Source organism: Chelonoidis abingdonii, chromosome 24 (assembly GCF_003597395.2).
Source record: "Chelonoidis abingdonii isolate Lonesome George chromosome 24, CheloAbing_2.0, whole genome shotgun sequence".
Taxonomy (NCBI): domain Eukaryota; kingdom Metazoa; phylum Chordata; order Testudines; family Testudinidae; genus Chelonoidis; species Chelonoidis abingdonii.
This window is the reverse complement of record NC_133792.1, coordinates 19,498,414-19,519,934: the sequence shown is the minus strand read 5'-3', so window position 1 is coordinate 19,519,934 and position 21,521 is coordinate 19,498,414. Positions and strand designations below refer to the sequence as shown.

The window sequence follows — 21,521 nt, the reverse complement described above, 5'->3', positions numbered from 1 at the left end:
CGGCTCCTCCCCTGCCGAGGTGCCCGCCTGGCCGCGGACTAGTCTGCAGTGCTGGGGCCCGTCCGATCGCAGGCCCCGCACTGCAAATGCCCCCTCAAGGGCAGACGCTGCAAAAACTTGCCCGCACAGAGCAGGCGCGGGCTGGAATTCCTAGCGGGACCCGAACAGGGGTCCCTAGAAACAACCATCGGTGCTGAAACTGGGGGGCTGCTGCACCCCATCTTGAAGTACTTTCCGTTCTAGGCAGGGGTTACACTTTGGTGCAAGGGCTCTCAGCACCCCCACTGTAAAAATTGTTCCAGCACCCTGGAAACAGCAGGGTTTACTGGTGAGCAAATTTCTGTTCCTCAGCTCAACCCCCCTTTTTAGAAATGATCAGTATTTGTGGTTTGGACTGCGATAGCCCTTCAAAGCCCCAGTCCCAGATTAGGATCCCCTTGCGCAAGGCACTGTGCAAACAGAACAAAAACCTAGAAGGTCAATTTTTTGCAGCAGGAACTAAGTATGGGGTAAAAGACAACAGGTGCAGGCAGAAGGGGAGAGCCAGGAAACAAGGAGACATTATGGGTCAGCCAATGTGCCTTCAGTTCTTCACTTCAGCAGGGTTCTCTCACCTACATACAAGGGACTACGCCAGTGGTGTGCATGGAAAGTGTTTGTAAGCTGGACCCTTGTCTACAGTACTGTGCCTTTAAGGGCCTCTCGCTTTGTTGCCAAGTTACAGCCTGTCTCCTAGCAACATAGTTTGTTACTTAAGCACCCTGTTTCTTGTTTGCCTGGTCAATTTCCTGCCTCTTTGTCCAGCTTGGACCAGAGTCACCAAAAAGTCTTAACTCAAAATGTCCCAGGTGCATCTGCCGGAAGCATTCACCACCTGTAACAAAGAGGCAGAGGAGGGTCGGTCCCAGAGAACCAGTGATTACTACAGAGTTAATGACAATTTGCCAGCCAGGTTCAACCACCCAGGATGGTTTCGGGGCTACAGGTGAGGAAGCTGATACAACTTGTGTGATGAGCAAAAGCAGCATGCTGAGAGAGGGAGGGGTTCATGGTGCACCCAGAGGTTGCCACGCTTTGCAACAATGACCTGAGATCCTGTGAAGTCATGACCTCTGCAAGACTGTGAAAATGATACCCATTGTAAGGCCCAAAAGGCCTCTGGGATATGTCTTATTACCTACAGCCAGATTAGCCATCATGGCCAGAGGTCCCAAGCGTGCTTTGCTCCATCTTCATTCAAGCCCCAGCTCTCCAGAGTCAAGCATGCGCAGAATTGTCCTTGTTCTTAAATTCCTCCAGGATCCTTGTCTTTCTGTTTCCTTAGCAGACATTTCCTCTCTTCCCTATCAGTCTCACTGCTGGTGGATTCATAGTACCAGGAGACAGGTAAGTCTACAGTACGAAATTATTTCAAATTTATTCTATTTGAATTTTTGGATAGTACCAGGAGACAGGCAGTGCACCGTCTGCTGGCAGTATGGCATCTGCCGTAGCTTTCATGGAGCGAGGAACGAGTGACAACGCACACCCAGAAACATCAGTGAGAATGTTTTTGCCCAATCATGCACTGGGAGCTTAACCCAGAATTCCAATGGACAGCGAGGACTGCGGGAACTGTGGGATAACTACCTACAGTGCACCGTTCCAACATTCAATGCTAGCCTTGGTACTGTGGACGCACTCTGCCGAATTCATGTGCTTTAGTGTGGGGACACAAGACCAAATGTAAAAAATCGCTTCCAAAAATTCAAATAGAATAATTTCGAAATAATTTCATACTGTAGGACGTACCCTTAGAAATGCCTTCTCATCTCTCCCTACCTTATCCATCCCCATTTCATCCCAAAAAGCATCTTTTCCTTTGCCTGCACTTCTTAATGTCCATCTGTTACTGTAGTTTATCTCCGTAAACTGCACTATTTAACTCTGTCGAGTGCTGTGGGATACAGTTTGTATGAAAGAAACCATGCCAAGTAAAATTGCATTCTATTGTGTAGAACGAATGAGCCCCATCCAATGTACAGGACCACCAACCAGATCTATGGAAGCAAAGCGCCTACTGTACATGAAATGCCAGTAAGTATATGCAGCACAAGGCTAATTAAAGTGTGTACCAATCTTACCTTTTAAGTGAGTTCTAGGTACCTGTTGAGGAATAAGTTATTTGCTTTATCTGTAGGAATACTTTAAACAAATACTCAGCTACGCTTTTTGCTTTATTCCTTTAAAAAAAACTGTCAATTCACTTTACCTTCCTTACAGGAGTATCTATCCTTTGCAGTATTTTAAAATGCATATATTATCCTGCGGGCACTGTTTACTGACCCTCCTCTGCCCAGATATTGCCTGTTACTGGCATGAGCAAACTGGGAAGGGAAACAGTCTGTGTGTGGCACAGCCAACCAGAATACAGACAGAGAATACTGAAAAGTAGTCAAGGGAAATTGGCAAGGGGGAATTCTGATGTTCAAAATTTAATTTACCCTTATATCTTTCGTTAAATTTAAGGGTTTTTGATGGTGGCCAGCAGTGGTTCAAATTTAGGTCTCCTGTATAAGACCCAATAGGTGAATTTTTCAATTGCTATTCAAATTTGCATTTCATGTTGCCACTCCAGCCACTTACAAAGGAAGGGAAAATACAGTAATATAATTCATGAAAAACTGAGGGGCACCATAGTTCTATTTTCATATTGTAGGTCTCAGCAGATCTCTGAAATCAGAAGGTGGGATTTTCAGAAGCCTCTAAATGACTTTCAGTGAGACACATGCTCTCATGTCACTTTGGGGCTTTTGAAAAATTCGACCCAGAAGCTTTGGTATCTCCAAGCAATGAATTTTACAGTATAAGAGGGTTAGAAAGAAAAGACTCGGTAGTTTAAAAGGGAGCAGATACACTGACCTAAAATCTCTTTGGAAACACACTGGAGTAGATCAATAATTTTTTAATTGGACACAATTATATTCCCCTCCTAAATAAACAAGGAGAGTTAGTCTCTGGCAACTTGTGGCTGAAGTCTGATGCCAAAGAGAACAAGGTGTTTACTCACAAACACCCCCACAAACAATTATACTACCACTACGTTTAAAAAAAAATCAGAAAAGCCAAGATGGAACATAGAGATTGTCAAAGTGAAAAAATAAACCATAACCAAAACCATACACAGGGAAATGTGTGATGATCAATGCCTGAAGCTCCAGAAGCTGGCCCTAGCTCTTCTCCCCACTCACACATAGTATACCTTTCTGCGATAGAAGAATTAATATGGTATGTAAGAATTGCAGTTTTTGAATTTAGCTGAAGTTGGTGTAACATCTCTGGCCTGCACCACTGGTGTGCTGCAGAAACCAGCACCCTTGCAGCAAAATATAGGACAAGTTTCCTGAGTACACAGGCCCTTGATTAAAAATACTAAACAATGGGTGGATGGGTAGGGGTTTTTTCTGGCCATAGCTGGTGTTTGGTTCATGCTTTGAAGCATGAAGATTTAGAGCCCTTTTAATTATACCCTATCTTTTGTAAAAACACAGAGATGCTATTCATATGAGTATCTACAATATTTTCTCTTGCTTTTCTCCCCCACAGACCTCCTTTAACATTACCTCACATGCATTTTCGAAACATCTTGGAAAGTGTGGCATGTATAGGAATAACGGGCTCAACACCTACATGGAGAAAAGTGATGTGACTGGCATAGATAACCTTATCACCTTCTACAACAGACTCAACTTTCACCCCAGTTACAATGGCAGTGGCCCATCCCACTGTGAATAATGTTTCAGCCATGATGTCTGCAGTATGACACCTGTTCTTCAGTTTACTGTCTACTGCCTGGTTAAAAAAAAAAACAAAAGAACGAGCGAACAATAGCATTGACATTTCCTTAGGATTTCTGCTATCTCCTAAATCAGCTCCTAAGACTCTCTTTGAAAGCATGACTGGAAACGGTGCACTCCTGCACTGAGTGATGTTAAATACACTTCTGTCTGCCACATTAGCTTGCAGGATGATTCACCACAACAAACACAGGCTTCTGTTAAAATAATGCTGCATGCCATTAAAGCATCATTAAGCTGCAATGGGAATCTTTTATTATAATGTCTGACTTGAGGTTACCTTGCTGAAGGAGAGCCTAAATCCAATGTTAGCATGACATAGTAGAAAAGGTCATGAAAACAGAATAAAATGGGTAAATGAGCAAGGATGAAAACTCTGTCATTGAGAGAATAATAAGAGCAAAATGCTGCTTTGGCGCAGGTGTGTTAATAAAGAAAAAAAATCTGGAAAAATGTTTGTTGTTTTATTAAAATGCCTGGGAAACAAGTGAATTTAATGCTTGTTAAACATAAATGGATGGCTCCACTCTACAGTACAGCACAGGAAGCCAGCACACACACTTTCCCATGCCACGCTGCCCTGGCAGTGTGCCTCAGGAATGCCGAGCAAACACCACTGAGAGAAGTTCAAAGTTCCACGGACCACTCCTATCTTGGACCTCTGCTCAGATTGCCAAGTAAGGGCTACACTTATTCCTGGTCAGAAGGGACCATTGTGATCTCTAGTCTGACTTCCTGTATAACAGGCCACAGAACTTCCTCAAAACAATTCCTAGAGCAGATCTTTTAGCAAAACATCCAATCTTGATTTGAATCCACCAGGGCCCTTGGTAAATTGCTCCAATGGTTAATTATCTTCACTGTTAGAAATTTACACCTTATTTTCTGTCTGAATTTGTCTAGTTTCAACTTCCAGCGAGCCATCTTTCTCTGCTACGTTGAAGAGCCCATTATCTGCATTTGTTCCCCATGAAGGTACTTATAGACCATGATCACATCACCCCTTAATCCTCCCTCTGCTAAATTAAATAAATTGAACTTTTGCAGTCTATCACTATACAACATATTTTCTAACCCTTGAATTGTTCTCATGGCTCTTCTCTCTCCAATATGTTAACATCCTTCTTGAACTGTGAACACCAGAACCGGACACAGTATTTCAGCAGTGGTTGCAATAGTACCTAATACAGAGGTAAAACTGCATCTTTACTCCCACACAAGGTTCCCTGTTTAAGCCTCTCATTAGCCATTTTGCGCTGAAAGTTCACATTCAGCTGATTATCCATCACAATGACTATTTTCAGTCACTGCTTCCCAGGACAGAGTGTCTTATCCTGCAAATATGACCTGTGTTCTCTGTTCTCAGATGTATACATTTCCATTTAGCTGTATTCAGATGGCTTCTGTTTGTGCCCAGTTTACCAGCTGATCCAGACCGCTCTGTACCTGTGACCTGTCCTCTTCATTATTTACCACTCACCCAATTTTTGTATCATCTGCAAACATTGAGAGTGATGGTTTTATATTTTTTTCCTGGTCATCTGCAAAAATATTAAAAACTACTGGGGCAAGAACCAATCCCTGCCAGGGCCGACTAGAAATGCACACCGTTCAATGATGATTTCCTCATTTACAATTACATTTTGAGACTTATCTGTTAGCCAGATTTTAATCCATGTAATGTGTTCCATGTTAATTTTATATCATTCTTGTTTTTTAAATCAAAATACCATCTGTTATCAAGTCAAACACCTCACAGAAGTCCAGGTATATTACATCAATACTGTTACTTTTATCAACCAAACTTACAGTCTCATCAAATATCAAATTAGTTTTCCACAAATCCAGGTTGATTTGCATTGATATTACTCTACTTTAATTTTTTATTAATCCCTCCTTTAATTCGTTATTAATCGAGTCTTGTATCGGTATTATGTATCTTGGGTTCAATGTCAGATTGGCAGACCTATAATTACCTAGGTCATACCATTTACTCTTTTTAAATATTGGCACAACACTAGCTTTCTTCCACTTTCTGGAACTTCCCCTGTGTTCCAAGACTTACTGACAATCAACATTAAAGGTCCACAGGGCTGGTTGGCCAGCTCTTTCAAAACTCTTAGATGCAAGTCATCTGAACCTACTGATTTATAAATGTCTAACGTTAGTAGCTGCTGTTTAACATACTTAGTTACCGCTGGAGTAGAAATATATCATCATCATCTGATATGAATAATCATCAGTTTTTTTCCTAACTATAGAACAGACATATTTCTTGAACACAATCTGTACCAGTTACAATGGTGACTTCTGTGACATGGACTCTTGTCTACTGCAAGAAACAGTAGTTTAAATGGTACCAATAACTTGAGCTGATACCGCACAGAAGTACATAAACTGGCCGTAAAATAATTCCTACAGTGCAGTAAGTTGTAGCAAATTAACAAAAATGCTCCAACACATTAATCTTCAAAATCAAATCTTGTCCTGTTAAACTATGTTTTTCCCACTGCAGGAAAAAAAAATTACCTTGCTTGATAACAGGACATTTCCTATGAGGATCTGAAAAAGCAACTACAAAATTAAGAGTTTTAAGGTGGAATTGTGTTCATAAAGCTGAGAAAAGGTGTCATCTGGGAAATTTGTTCAAGAGAGACCATCAAGTACCTAAACCCTCAAATTTGCGTTTGGAGATCCAAAATTTTTAAAGAAATTTCATTGTAAACAGTTTCAATAGCTTCTGTCTAGGAAACACAAACGTTTCACCCTGGAACTGGAAAAAATCAGTATAGAATTTCAAGAATAAACTTTTATTAGAAAAAAATACATCCATTAACACATATTTAATATGACTAAATGATGTTCAGCTAGAAATCCTTGCTGAACCCCTTCCAGTCAACAGATAGTTCAGTCAACATAGCTTACAGCAAAGATATACATATACTTAATAGCTTTTCTTCAATCACAAGTGATCCTTTCAACTCTTGGCTCATGTACTGCATGGTACTAAAGGATGAATGAATTTTTGAATCTTTGTTTCTATGTTGCTTAGAATCTGACCAGGATATCTCAAGATCCATGTTTTTCCAAAGATATTAACCCTTTAAATAGTATTTTTAACTGATTTGTTGTAGAACATTTGTTATTCATTCCTGTCTCAAGACTATAATTTCTTAATGAATTATTCAAACAAGGGCAATGAATCCTAGAGAAATATTTTCTAAAGTTTTATTGCAACAAATGCAGTTATACAACCAATGAAACTGTGCCATTTTATATAGATCACACTCCATTGCAGTTCTAACTGTGCAGTGTATTTCCACGTAAAGTTCTCAAGAACTTTGTTTGTGGAGGAGACACTGTCCTAGTTTAACAGTGCAACACACTGGTAATATATAACAAAAAGCTATGAAAATTTTTCAGCAGCTGGCTGAAAATAATATTTGGTATATTAGATGAGATGTGTCCAGGTAATACCGCAACTTATATTTTTCATAACATTTTCTTAAGAAAACTTCACTCTGACATGAATCATTTTTATACTGTCCTATAAAACTGAATTAGTCAAGCACGACAGGGAAAGTTTTAAAAAATACAAGCAAGGCAAAGTTACTTTGTTACTAGTTAACAAGATCAACAATGAAACACCTGAAACATGAAACTGAATAGTAAGTCTAATAAAGGCATGAATATAGAACAAACAAATACAAATATATGGTGCCTGATCTAAAACCTATTGTAGTTCCCAAGACTTTTGAAGGAGGTCCATGGTGTAGTTCCACTATTACACCACACAATATTTGGTGATCTCAAATACAGAAATACCTGGCAGAATTCTGCCTTCATTTATAACTTGTCAACCGGGTTGAACAAGTATAATAAAGCAAGGGCTGAAATTCACCCAAAGGCTTTATATTTTCAATATCTATCATATGGCTTCCAAAGAAAGAACAAAGTAATTTAGAAAAAAAATCAGCCTTCTGCTTTCTCATTTACCACTTCTCTTCTGGAACTTCAGGGCATGTCTTCATTTCCTCTGTTGTTTCCAATTCTTTGCCTGAAATACAAAATCAACACAGTGCAGAATAAATAAGAAACAGATCAGGCAGTTTTACACAATTTTACTATTCCATCTACTTTTTCTACCGATGAGATTAGTTTACAGGGAAGACTGTCTCTTTTTAAAAAACTACTCACATTTACCTGCCCATATCTCTCTACCACATACTTTCTCCACAATTTTTAAAATCTCACCTAAAAAAAAATAAAAAAAAAATCTTTTCTCTTATGCCTAAACCAATTCCCTGGTTTTGGTATTTGAGCTGAATGCTTCACTTTGTTACATGTGGTTTATCTCACAATCTTCCACAACAGGCTGCCTTGCATAATTTAACTCTGTAGCACATTTGGGAATACAGTTTGTATTAAAGATGCCATGCAAAATAAAGTCATATTGTAGTGAATTGTATTCATTCATTATAAAGAGCTGGAACACACCTACATACCCCTTTTAGATGAAATAATACAAGATGCACAACTAAACGTATCCCTCCTTTTAGGAAACAAAGTGATTATTCCATCATTTATAGACTCAAACATCACCATGACCAGGGTATTTGGATAATATTCATGCTAACTGGTAAAACTTCTAACTGTCATGGGAAAAGCCTTGAAGAGCTGTTTTAAACAGCGGATGAGCTACAAAATTGCCTGCAGAAAGCCTATTAGACAGTTTTAAAACTATGGGTGGTGTCATAGTGAAGTGTAGTACGTACATTATTTTGTTATTTCCATTGCTTTTCAAGCCTGAGAAACAAATCGTGCTTCTTTTCTTTTCTTTTTTCTTTCTTTTTGCCTTCAAACATGCAGCCCACTTTCTGAAAGCACCAGAAAACAAAGCAAAACAAATAACCCCACCATTCCTAGATTAAACATACCAACATGATTTAGGAGGGGAAGTCTTTCCATAAGGTTATGAAGAAAATTGCCCACGCTAAAAGAGTGTGTTAGGACATTTGATTTTTTTTCTAGGTATTTATACAGGTTTTAGTCTAAAAATTTTACACTGTATTTGAGTATTTATCACAGGGATGCTGTTGATATGCTTAGTACTAAGCTAAGATGTTGATGTCAGATGTAAATTTACATTTTCTCTAAGTGTGACTAATCCAGAATTTACTAGTATAACATTTTTTCAGCCTCTGGAAACACTTGTTCCAAACATTTTAAGTCAACCCTTCATTCCCTCTCCACCTCCACCAGACAAATATTACAAATCTCTTTGCCTAGTTATTTTTAATGAGCCCATCAGTGGAGTCTGAAATACAGCTAGCTCTTAACCTTTACCAGTTGTAGATGAATGGACTACTGGTGAAAAGTGCTGTATTGACAGCTTTGGGGACTGTAATCCTGTTTAGCAGCAGAGCAGGTAAAGAACAGACAGTGCAGGCATACACATGTACTTTCTTCCTGACCTGGAGGAACCTCTATGGTCCCATCTAATTCTTGACCTCTCTACTGAGACTGCCAAGAAAGGCGCTAATTAATGCCATTTGAAGTGGTGGCTTTATTAATGGGGGCATCTGTACACTGGGAATGGGACTGAGACTTGTCAAATTCATTGCACATAGGTCACTAGGCCATTGTTAGATACAAGCAACTTAAAATCACAGCTGGCCTAGAGGTGAAAGCCTCCCTTATCTTATTACAAATCCTTCAGATTATCCAGTCCACATACAATGTATATCATGGTCAACACAGGACTTGTACATTTAGGATATGCGTATGCACAATGGTTCTCTCTCCTTGCGTCTGCACGCTGCATAGATGCTTCAGTGTAGTCTGCTCTTAAAATTGTGCATTAAATAAGGTAAAGAGGAGGCTTTTCTACAATGACGGCCTGGTCCATTCTAACCAGAAAAAGGCCCATACTGATGATTCCTGCTAGGATCAATTTATATAGAGCATTAAGTATAAGATAAAGTATATCTAGTAAGCTCCAGAGAAGATCCATGGCAACGAATAGGCCCTCGATGTGTTTAAATATTTTAAACTTTGGGACACCAAGGGTTAAAAAATGAGGCACTCAAAAAAAAGAATCTACCTGGAATTCTCTTCTTCCATTCTGGATTTTTAAAGTAAGATTTTTACATATCTGTGCTGGAGATAAAGTTATATAAGGTTGTATTGTCAATCCAGGATCAATAGAGGTTCTTAAAGAACTGGAAAATAACAAAAACAAAATATATATATATATGCATCAGTAGGCAAAGTGGAACAGATCTGCATTATAATCACTTCTGCTTTAGGCATCAAAATATATATATTTTAAATTGCTTAAAACCTACATGAGCAGAATTTATGCACAGAGTTAAAAATCACATTACACTTTAAAATAAGACAGTGGATGATTTTAAAGTAAGTCATTTTCTTCTGTACTTACCTGCTAAGATGTGAGTTTGTCTACTGCTGAGGCAATATGGAACAGTAAAAGGATAACACCAACCTCTAAAGGAAGTTTGGAGTCACTGTAACTACAGGACAGGCACTGCAGGGGCATGCCAGTGCACCTTCAACCATCACCTGGAGGTCTCACAGTTGGGTCAAGAGGGCTAGTTTAGCTCCATACCTTTTCAATCACTGGCTTCTTTGATGAGTACCAATAAGGCATTCCTCAGTAGAAAGAAAACAGAAGCTCAAACCACGCTGGTATTGTACCTAAGATGACATTGCCTTGTATGAAGGGGTCAGGCAGATCTCTTTTGTGATCCCAAAGCAGGTTCTGGATGAAGCTTAAATCCACATAAATTCACAGGGTCACTGACTCAGTTAATGTAATGCTATTATTCCTTGATTGAGCAGCCTTTATTCTATTCGTTTAATATTGATTGTTTATTGTTCCAAGGACTCAGGATTTATTTTCTTGATTAAGTGAATGGTTGATGAGAACTGTGTCCAGAATGATGCTGCTGCAAACATAGCATGGGAAGACACCTGACACAACAGCCTGCATATGGCTGTGGTGCCAACACTGAAGATGATGTGTAGTGTTTCGAAAAAAGTTCCCTGTGGACAGTTTGCTTTTCTGACTAGTGAACAATTCTAAGGGGATGAAGTTTGAAAAATTCAGAAGCATCAAAGCAATCTAGGGAGGTATCCATAAGGCACACATTGTGACAGAAACATCGGGGAACATTGGTTGGGTCAAGTACCTAAATGCAACCTCAGGCCACAATAGACAAGCTTCTGCCACGTGCAGAATATCTTTAATCTCCAACTACCCTCCTCCCAAAATAGTCTCAAACCCCAGCCATTCACATTCCAGTGTAAGCAGGAAACCATCCACCTCCTTCTGTACCAGTGCAGGCAGACAACCACCCTCACTGCCTCCAATCCTCAGCACTGGTCCTGGGTGCTGTAAAGAGTGTATGCTGGTCCTGGATACTGGAGAAGTGGTGCTGGGTAAGAGTGAGTGCTGGTCCTGGAAGGTGGAGGTTGGTGGTGCCCAAGTTCCTTAGTGAAGTCTCTACAAATGCTTTCCACCTCCAATCCCACTATCTCCTGCTTACCTCTGCCTACCTCCCACTCCTGCAAAGCAGTCTTCAGAAGCTGCTACAGCAAGCTGAGGAAAGATCCCACTCCTTGTCCACAAGCTTAGGGGAAAAAAGGTGCCGACTATTACTTCCCTTGCAGCGCTGGAGCATCTAGCAACCCGGCTCTCAGTGCAATTGGGAGCCATTAGAACTTCTAGATTTATAGACCCCTTTTTTCACATCACTCATGAAATTCTCCGAACTACATTCTAGTCACACTTCTTATAGCTTTGTAGGTTCTCCTCTCATTCTCTTTATTGTTACTAGGAATATCTGCATAAAACCAAGATCTTTTAAAATCTGTTCCTGCTTCTTCTTCCCACTGGAAACCAGACTCCTGGTGTCATAGCCACAGAATTATGATTTCAGATAAGATGTGTACAGAAGTGGGAGAAGACAATAAGCAGAAGGAGCAGATGAGTGTTTAGGGACTCTGTTCTTGTTCCCAGTTAAGTCAATGGGAGTTTTGCCATGGTCTTCAAGGGACGCTGGAGTAAATCTTTTTTTTGATCCAGCTGACCCTAGTCATAAAAACTGCAGACAGCGGTTCTCGACAACCTTGCATTTAAAAAAACAATGGGCAGGGAAAGAAAGATTTCATTTTGAATCAGTCTTTCGACACAGGATGTTGATACAAACCACTTGAAATCTTGCTGGTTTCATGGTTCATGATCAGAACCCAATTTATTAAATGTTATAAACTTATGAATTCACACCATTTCTTATATACAAATCAAGTTTTTCAATTTTTAAAAAAGTGCTCTTTAAAAATTAGATTAGTTTAAAGCACAAGTTACAAGGAACAGCATCTTAACTGAAAGTGAATTAGTACACCAGGAAAGGTTTCAACCACATGCACATCAGTTGGGGAATAACACACTTTTTAAATCTCAGTGTTGGTTTACTGAAATTTTAATTGAGGAAACACTCAGCCTAGTTTATATAGACAGGGTATATAGTGCTTCCATCATTAAAAATAATTACAGCTTAATCTTCTTAAAGCAATATATTTGGAAAACTGCTATTTTAAAATACCAGCTTGCATTCCAAGTTCAAACTGAAGACCCCAGTCCTGCAATCAGATTCAGGCAGGCGGAACCTTATGCCTGTGCAGACTGATTGCAGTTTGGGGGGCTTAGAATACAACTTTTTTTCCAGGTGTACTATTGCTAAATTAAAATTTGTAGTGACCTGATGTAATATTTAATCTAAAAATCAAATGTGCTCAGGCAGTAAGATGCCAGACGACCATTATTAAAATATTTTTTAAGTGTAACTGCACAACAGTATAAAGCACACAAAAAATGTCTAGACATAAAGGTCATTGTTTCTTTTTTTATAACAACATTACCAGTACTAGACTACTCTATGCCATAGCCTGTCAATTCTCTGCAAGATCAGAGCACATAGGGGGATGAAATGCAATACTGGCTGCATTCTTGACTGCTTTTGCTCTATTCTGGGAAATTAAGGCCAGCCTCAGGCAGGCTGTTGAAATAAGCAATAGATGGGTGGTAGAGAGAGATTTGGAAGAGATTAGCCATCTAAGAAGACCAGATTATTACAGAAATGCCAAATCACACTGCTGATACAAAAGATACAGCCTGACTTGAAGGGCTTCACTACACACAAACTGAAACAATGAAATCAGTTTTAATTCACATATTTTAGTTATTTCAGAGCAAGTCTATGTGTGGGGATGCTCTTATTCCAACATCAGTGGATGGAATAGGGGTGTGAGGGGTGAATGGAGTAGGGACACTGAAAATACCCTAGGATCTCACTCAAACAAAATATTTGCCAGCCAAAGCTTTTAAGGAAGTGTTTACTGTAGCAAGCCTAAGTTTGCTCTATTGCACAAAACAGTAGAAAGATCAAATTTTTGCAGAGATGCATCTTATAGAAACCATTGTTAAAAACTAAACACAAGACACTCCAATGCAACATAAAGTTAATTTTGAAGGCCAAAACTCATCATGTATTTGTAGAGCATCAAAATGAGATTAAAGAATGCCTATGGAATTATTTTGGCCTTGGATACTTCAGCAGCATGTAGATCTAGTGCAATCCACTGAAATAATGTTGTTTGAATGAACATATAGAAGCAAAAAGCTGCTTCACTGTACTGAACTCCAATTGTGCTTTGAAGCTTCTGCTTACAGGAGGTTATCAGAATGTTCGGAAGATAAAAAGGACTCAGCAGTCCCAGAATTGAAGCTGGAAGCCCTTAAAAGACTGCTCCACACCATGTTCCTGAACTTGCAATTGAATCTATAGGAACAGACCCTTGTATCTGCATGGAGCTACATTGACTTCAGTGGGCCTGCGTTAGTTACAGTAGTCCAGCAGAGCAGTTCTAATTTCAAGATGGGGACCCAAGTGGAAAATAGCTACATGCAGCTGTTCTAAAATAGTTCCAATTCCATGAAATGACAGAGAATGTGCTTCAATATCTGTAATATTCCTAATCAGCTGCTGCTGTTTTCTAAGATGTCTTAGCAACTGGCCAATACACTGTGGACACAAATGGGTTCACTTTCAATATATGTATGTTTTGATGCACCATATAATTTAAAGCATAATTAGCCATGCTATCTTCTTATCTAGGACAATGACATGTTAAATACAGCATCCTGTAGTAATGCATGCCCTAAAAATCATTATAAAAATATTTCCTTAAAGCACTTTAAATCATTTACAAAATTCTACAAAAAAAATTTAAACATTTATCCATGATACACCTGTTAAATAGGATTTTTCACATTAGTGTACACATGATGTAGATCAGTATCTTCCATCTTCCTCCTTTCACTCTCAACTTTTATCAAGGTATTTACAATGATAGGTATTTTCTAAAAAGACTGAATGCTGTTATAAAAAAAAAAAATACTTACAAATCTGACACCTCGCTTTTCACCAGGGAACTTGTGAATGCCTCTACACCTATGTCACTAAATTCTGCCGAACTTCTGTCTAAAGTTTCCTGAACATGGTCCTCTTTACGATCAACTTCCCTACTTTGCTGGGCTAACACTTTCCCTTCCAAATTAGATTTGGGTACATTAATTTCTTCCTGCCTGCTGCTGTCTTGCTGGCTCTCTCCTTCCTCTTCCTTAATGTATGTGTTTTGGCTCTCAAAAATAAATGTTCCTATGCTAACGCTGTTATCGTTTACTGCTGCCATGTTGGGTTCCTGCAATTGGGGATCTGGATTTGAATCTGAGCTGCAAGACATATGTTTGTCTCCCAAAGTGTTATCCTTTCTGTAATCATCTGCTTCAGTTTTAACATGCAAAGGAGCAGCCTCCAGTTTTTCACAGGTTTCTGCTATATGGAGACTTGTCTCTTCTATCATGAGGCTCTGAGTAAAATTTGCTTCTTTTATTCCTGTCTTTCCCTCTCCACCAAGGTCCCCATTTTGCACCAAGGCTCCAGTTTTTTGTTCAAGTGCGCAAATATTCGGGAGAGTTACCTCAGTCCTTAATGTGCTGCTATGGGGAAGTGGAAGTTCTACATTTTGCCTCTTGTTTAAAAGCACAGATTTCTTTCTATCGCGAGCATACTTTAGACCAGCTATAAATTTGCTTGAAATTTTTAACTGAAACGTGCTATTTCTTTTGGAATTAGACTTAGCATTAAAGTAATTTTGCAATTTACACCCATCACCTTTGCTATGTGTAGATGAAAGGCTTTTCTGCTTAGGCTCTATAGTACTCTTTTTACTTAATGGATTTCCTTTTACAGACAAAGCACCAGCAGCTAAACCTTTAGTCCATACTGTCCCTTGCTCAGTCTTCAACTCCAGAGTAGTATGGAGGTACACGTTCTCTGCATAGGATGCACTTTTCCCACCATCATGCATTATTGCACTTTCTCCTACAGTTCTCCGAGAGCTTTTCAATTCACCTGTTTGCTGAGATACCTTTTTAGTTTTTTCACTCTGACCCGATAATATGTTAGTCTCATTTTTGATTAGCTGATGCTTTGTTTTTCCTTTATTTGCACGTGGTTTGGTAACTCTCAATGAGTCAGCAGTTAAGTTATCCCTCCGTATTTCCATACTGTTTGCAGAGTCTTTAGCTTTTTCTGCCAAAAATTTCCTAATTTCTTGTTCGATGCTGTCGTCGCTATCCACAGAGCTGCTGTCATCTGTTGCTGAAGTAGCAGTCAAAGAACATCTTTTATTTTTAGCTGCCTCCAAGTTATTCTTGTTGCAAACTGGTTTAGGTTTACATTCTTTTTTAAACTGCAAGGCAAACGGTAAGTCCTTTATGCTTTCTGATCTTCCCTTTGAGAGCCTGCCATTTACATTGTTCTGGGGGCTTCTAACTGCATTTTCCTTAGTATCTTTACATGATTTTGAGAGGCAGCTTTTTAGCAGAATAGGACTTTTGCATTTCCAGTCCTTTCGCTGGAGGCTACTGAGTTCATCCAAAAGCTGGGTTTCTGTGTCACCAAATCTGACTTTCTTCTTGCATTGGATTTTTTGGTCTTTGGACTTTTTCTTTAGTTTCCTCTTGGACCTTAAGAGGTCTTTGATAGCGCTATCAAGATCTTCATCGCTGTCCAGAGAACTGCTCTTGTCATCTGTACCATCTCTCTCTTGAGCCTGGACTGTATTTTTTATCAGTTCTCTTGTGTTACTCTGAACCTGCATCAAGCTGTTTGCAAAGTCTAAAGCAACATGCTTGTCAACAAGCCCAGTGAATTCTGTAGAGATCAGCTGCTGACTTGTTTCTTTGTTACCAGACCTTCCAGCTTCACAGGCTTTTGTATGACAGCTCAGGCCACTCCCATCTTGCAAAACTAGCATTTTGGCGCTATTACCATAACCCGCATGGGTATACCCCATCTCCAGCCCTTCTGTTTTATTGTCTATGCTCTGTTTTGCTACTTTGCTTTCTCCTTTAAGTCTCCTCTTACGACTCAATGATAGATTCAGTGTTTTGGGGAGGGAAGGTTCAAGGCCACCAGTTACACTGTTACGCTCAGAAGACAAGGGCCTTTGGACAGAGTGCGACAAATTATCAGGTTTTGTTACAAGATTTTCTGACTGTGCCTTGAGAGCCAAAAAAGCCCTGATTTCTTGCTCTATGCTATCATCGCTGTCTACAGGGCTGCTGTCACTTTCACAGTGGGAGGAAGGCATGCTTTGGGGATAGAAGAAAGGGTTTGCTGCAAATGATTTGTCCTCACATCCCATTTGGGGTGGCATGATTGTTTTGGAAATGTCAAGGATGGCTTCCGCACACATCAGTTCTGTGGATGTGTCTGCTCTGCAAGAAGCCTGCAATGTGAGCTTGCATTTGGCAATTTTGTTCACTGGAGATGCACAACTTCTGGCTTTTTTCAATGGCTTAAACAGTTGGTTAAATTCATTGCCAGTGCCTTTAAATTGTGTAGATTTTGTACTCATCTCCCTCCTTTTGGTGCTTAAGGATTTTTTATGGTCTTCTGCCGATGCACATTTTGTTGAGCTAACTGTTAGGCTTGCAGAAATGTCTGCCACACCTTTTTGGAAGTCTGTTGTAGGATTTACCTCTTTCTTGATTTTCTCCAGCTGATAGAGCTGAATGGCTTCTTCGATACCATCATCACTACTTGAATCAGATAAGTGTGTGCTTTCAATTATTTGTTCTCCTTCAGTTTTGCAGAAATGTCTCTTGCCTTCACCTTCTTTATTTTGTTCAACAACCCAGGGTTGGCTAGTAGCAGTCATTTTAAAATGTGTCTGGTTTGCTTTACTGAAGTCACTAGGCTCTTCACTGATTTTAGACTTCAAACATTTAGATTGTACATTGGTCTTCCTTAGTTTGGGCTGGTGCCTTAAGAGAAGTGCTTTGCATCCTTGCTTTAAAGTACTGCGATTTGCTTTGTTAGCTGATTCTTTGTTATATTTAAACATAGATTTCACTTGAGTTTCTTTCTGTTCCAGGTTTTTATCCTCCACAATTACACACTTATTAGTTTCTTGCTGTTTCTTTTCATTCAAGAACTGTACAATTTCAGCATGTATGCTCTGTTCAAAAGAGTCATCACTACTGATGCTCAGAGGTGAAGCAGACCGTAGCTTTTCACAAATACCCACATGGTCAGAAATGAAGCCTTCAGTCACCATTTCAGCTTTAAATTTCATAGGGAGTAGATTACTAGTCACCTTATTCTGTGAGAGTTCCCTTTTGACCCTCTTGTCTACATCTGTTCTATCTGAACACTCTGCTTTGCTTGGCAATGGCTGGATACTCTTGCTTTTCTTTTTCAAGTACTCTTGAATGGCTTCCTCTATGTCTCGATCAACAGAATCATCACTATCAGAATCCAACAGGAGGGTCCCAAACTCTGAACTGTCTTCCACTTCTGTGCCATCAGAATCAGCAGGGCAACCACACTTGGAATATTTAGTGTGCTGTTGTAGCACCCGGGTACTAGATGTAAGTCTGTTACTCCTTTTTTCTCCCTTTCGTTTTTTCTGTGTAATACAATCATAATCATTGTTCATATCCAGGGAAGACTCTTGACTTTGCAGGTTGTTTATGATCATCTGAACTTTTGCACTTACAGATGCTCTAGTAACATCCTCTTCAGATTCAGAGAAGCAAACAGGGTATCTACAACTCCTTGATTGTCCAAAAGACTCCCATTTTGTCTTCAGAGTTATCAAAGGAGAGGCATTCATAAGAAACATTCTAGCAGGCAATGAAGAAGTCCGCAAAAGAACTGTTTTTCAGGCTGGTCTCTCGTCCATCCTAAGGGAAAAGAAAAAACACTCATAATGTATATAAAATAAAATGTATAAACACATCACTTAGTTTTCCGTGTGATACTCTGTGATACAACTCATACGTTACTAATGTCCAGTAGTCTTGTTACATCAGCTAGTCACAGAAGTTGCTCCTCAATATCATTTAAATGGAAAATCTATTACTTGTTCCATTTAAAGAGGAGATAAAACTGAGATGCTGACCATTTGTGGTCATTAAAGATCCCCTGGAACTCTGGCTCTAGCTATAGTCCAGTCCAGGTAATTACATCCTGCCTACCTAAAATTCTCCCTGCACTTTGAACATAGTATTCTTTGATTCTAATTCTAAAATGCTGCGGGCTATAAAAAGTTGTCAAGGTGAGCTGCAGCTGCATTTTAGGGATGGGTGAAGAGGACTCTTTATATGGGGGTGCATCACTTTATTAATTCTACAAAGAGTTTGGGGACAAAAGAAAAAATTAAAAAGGTCTTTTTAACTGGAGCAGACTTGGGGGGAAAACTGCAAAATATTCTACTAATGTCTGTATTTTCTTGACTATCATTATTGTGTTTAATTAATGTTCTCCATCCATAACTAGGTTTCACCGTCTATTTGGTTGTGCAGCAAAATTATTTATGACTATATTTCCACTGAGTGACTGCAAAGTTACACATTCAGCAATATGATTTCACTGCGGGATCAAGGCCCTTCTATAAATACAAATCTTCAAGAGCCATTAAAAGTGGTAAGAAGATTATGAATTATTCTTTATATTACAGTAGGGACCCACTCTCTTAAGTACTGTATAGCCACCCAGTGTAAAACAGACTTCATCCCCAAAGACCTTACAATCTTCCACAGGACTCCACAAGGGCACAGGATTCTGACTGCAGGCACCAGTTTGCAGCATCAAGACCTAATTTTGTTAGCTCAACGCATACTCCTATCAACCTCTGTGTTCTGTCAAAACACTGCTGCAATGGAGACGTGCCACAACTGTGACACACAATCATCACCACAAACATATTGGGACTCAATCAGTTCATGGCATTGTACTATACAGAAACTATAAAACCAGGCTTCTATCTTTGAATTTCTTCCAATCTAACTTTCCTCTAGACGGAGCATTCAGAAAGATGTTTTTTTTGCAAAAATTTAATTTGTGGCAGTATATTTTCTTTAAGAATTATTATAATTCTATAACTTTTAAACAAAGCATATTAACTTTTTCTTACCTCTCTCATGTTTTTCTTACAGACAAATGGATATTAAAAATGTGGGGGGAAATGATGCTTGCTTACTTTTATCAGGCACTTAGAGCACCAAGAATGAAAAAAGCATTGCAAGTGTGCTATATGTGGTTACTTTTGTCAAACTTGTTCTTTGATCTAGAGGCAGGGGTGAAATGTAACACCATTTTAAAAGCAGCCTGGGTCATTGTTCAAATCCTACCAGTTTAGGCAGAATCACCCCATATCTGCCTTACATGATTTCCCATCCCAGAAAGTCCAGCGGAGCTAATACTTTTGCTGCTCCTTCATCCTTTGGCTCCCTGCCACAATGTTCTGACATGAAATATCGATTCTTGATTTTTTCCCTCGTGATAATTAGTTTTAGAGCATTGCTCTTGTTATATAATTTAATTTTTAAGGGTATTGATTAAGAATGTTCTTTCATTTGGTTGGTGCCCAGAGCAATCTGACACATGCGATTATAAATTCTCTCTATAGTCAACCAAAAAAAAAAAAGTTAAGAGTTTACCCCTAGTATGCACATTACCCCTAGTATCTTTGACCTTTCAAGTGTCAAGCAATTAGGAACCACAGGTGAACTGGTGATCTAGCTAGGTGGTCATTACTTAGCAGCAGCCTAGAAGACTTTACTTGTAACATGTACTGAGAGGGTCACTGGTAAAGAATGTGGATGATTAAATAGTTTCCAAGTTTTCTGTGGTATAATTTACGGTATACTTCATAAAAAAACCCAGAAGCTTTCAAGCACAGGTGGTAAGTTAAATAATCACGTTATGAGAGAAATGAATTAAGAGCGTGAGAGAATCAGAACACTGGGCTAGTTACCCCTGAGTAATGCATTCAATACGTTTAAGCTTTTGGCTCTGTACACATCACTATTTTTTCCCTATTAACCTCTTTCTTTCCAGAATAGCGGATGTTTTCATTATCTGAACAACATGGGATTGCTGGCATACTGAAAATTCACAGGGGACTGGGTTTAATTTGTGTGTCATGTTATCCACCCATAATGTTGGTGGACCACTGCCAATCATTTAATAGCGGCTGCCGGAACTTAATTGCACACAACTAAATTAAAGCAATAGATTACCTATAACCACCACATTCAGCATCTTTATGGACAAAAGATCCCGAAGTACATTAGAGAGAGTATACACAGCTATCACGTCACTGAGTCTTGAAATGCAGCCACTTCTAAGGAGTTACGTAGCAGCTATTTAATGTTAGACAGTAATGTATCACAGTAATTTAAGACAGCAAGTGAGGGATACTGCACTTAAATACAAGCACAGACATTTGAGGAGGTAGAATTTAGTTATCCAAGTGGAGTTTGGCCAGGACATTAAAGTTAGTATCCTGACTCTTGCTGGTTGGGCGTGGACCTGAAGAGGACACATTTCTCTTCAGAGCTGTGCCACTGACTTGCCACACAATCTTCAGTAACTTGCTGTAAATGGACACAGTGATAGCAACCCACCTCGGCAAAAGGATTTGAGAACAGCAGCTGAAGAGTCCAATCGCTGCAAAGTAGATGGTCCACAAACAGTGCCACGGTACCTTCAATGCCCAAGAATGACCAGGCACACTGAGTTTTACCTTCTTGAAGGAGATGCCCCTATCAGGAGAGATCAAAGCATTGGTCTTCCTCAGCTCCACCTCACATTGGCCTGTGCCTTCACACCCCCTTGGGATCCCAACCCAGAAACACTCCCAACCAGCCCTTGACTTCTCTGCCCAAACATCACCAACTCCATCCTCCTGGGCCACAACCTCTAGTCCCCTCCAGAAACACCCTAGGCTGCCATCCCTAGGGACCCCTCCCCCCAGTCCAGCCTCAGGGATCCCAGTCTGTCACCCCCAGGGAGCCCTGGACCCCCAACCCTGCACACCCTGGGGATCCCACCCCCGGGATCCCAGCCCATCATCCCCAGGGAGCCCTCGACCCCAACCCATCAACCCAGGGACCCTGCCTTGTCACTCCTGGTGGATCTCACACGCCTCCCTTCTACTGGGATATACCCAGTCCTGTGACCCTCCTCAGCAACCCCCCTCAGTTACCCCTGCCCCCCATTTACAGCCGTACCCCAAAGCAATAGC

The 21,521-nt window shown here is 39.8% G+C and overlaps 2 protein-coding genes across 2 annotated transcripts; one reads left to right on the top strand and one right to left on the bottom strand.

Moving 5' to 3' along the window:
• Positions 1–104: 104 nt before the first annotated feature.
• Positions 105–6,738, top strand: PIERCE1 (piercer of microtubule wall 1). The gene is made up of 4 exons (XM_032767701.2): positions 105–328; positions 805–985; positions 1,998–2,076; positions 3,586–6,738. The coding sequence occupies exons 2-4, from the start codon at positions 840–842 to the stop codon at positions 3,772–3,774; spliced, it is 414 nt and encodes a 137-aa protein (XP_032623592.1). The 5' UTR covers positions 105–328; positions 805–839; the 3' UTR covers positions 3,775–6,738.
• On the bottom strand, positions 6,731–21,245 carry PPP1R26 (protein phosphatase 1 regulatory subunit 26). The gene is made up of 5 exons (XM_032767470.2): positions 20,902–21,245; positions 14,323–18,174; positions 9,940–10,057; positions 8,612–8,713; positions 6,731–7,893 (listed from the first exon to the last, which is right to left on the bottom strand). The coding sequence occupies exons 2-4, from the start codon at positions 18,111–18,113 to the stop codon at positions 8,621–8,623; spliced, it is 4,002 nt and encodes a 1,333-aa protein (XP_032623361.1). The 5' UTR covers positions 18,114–18,174; positions 20,902–21,245; the 3' UTR covers positions 6,731–7,893; positions 8,612–8,620.
• Between the last annotated feature and the right edge of the window lie 276 nt (positions 21,246–21,521).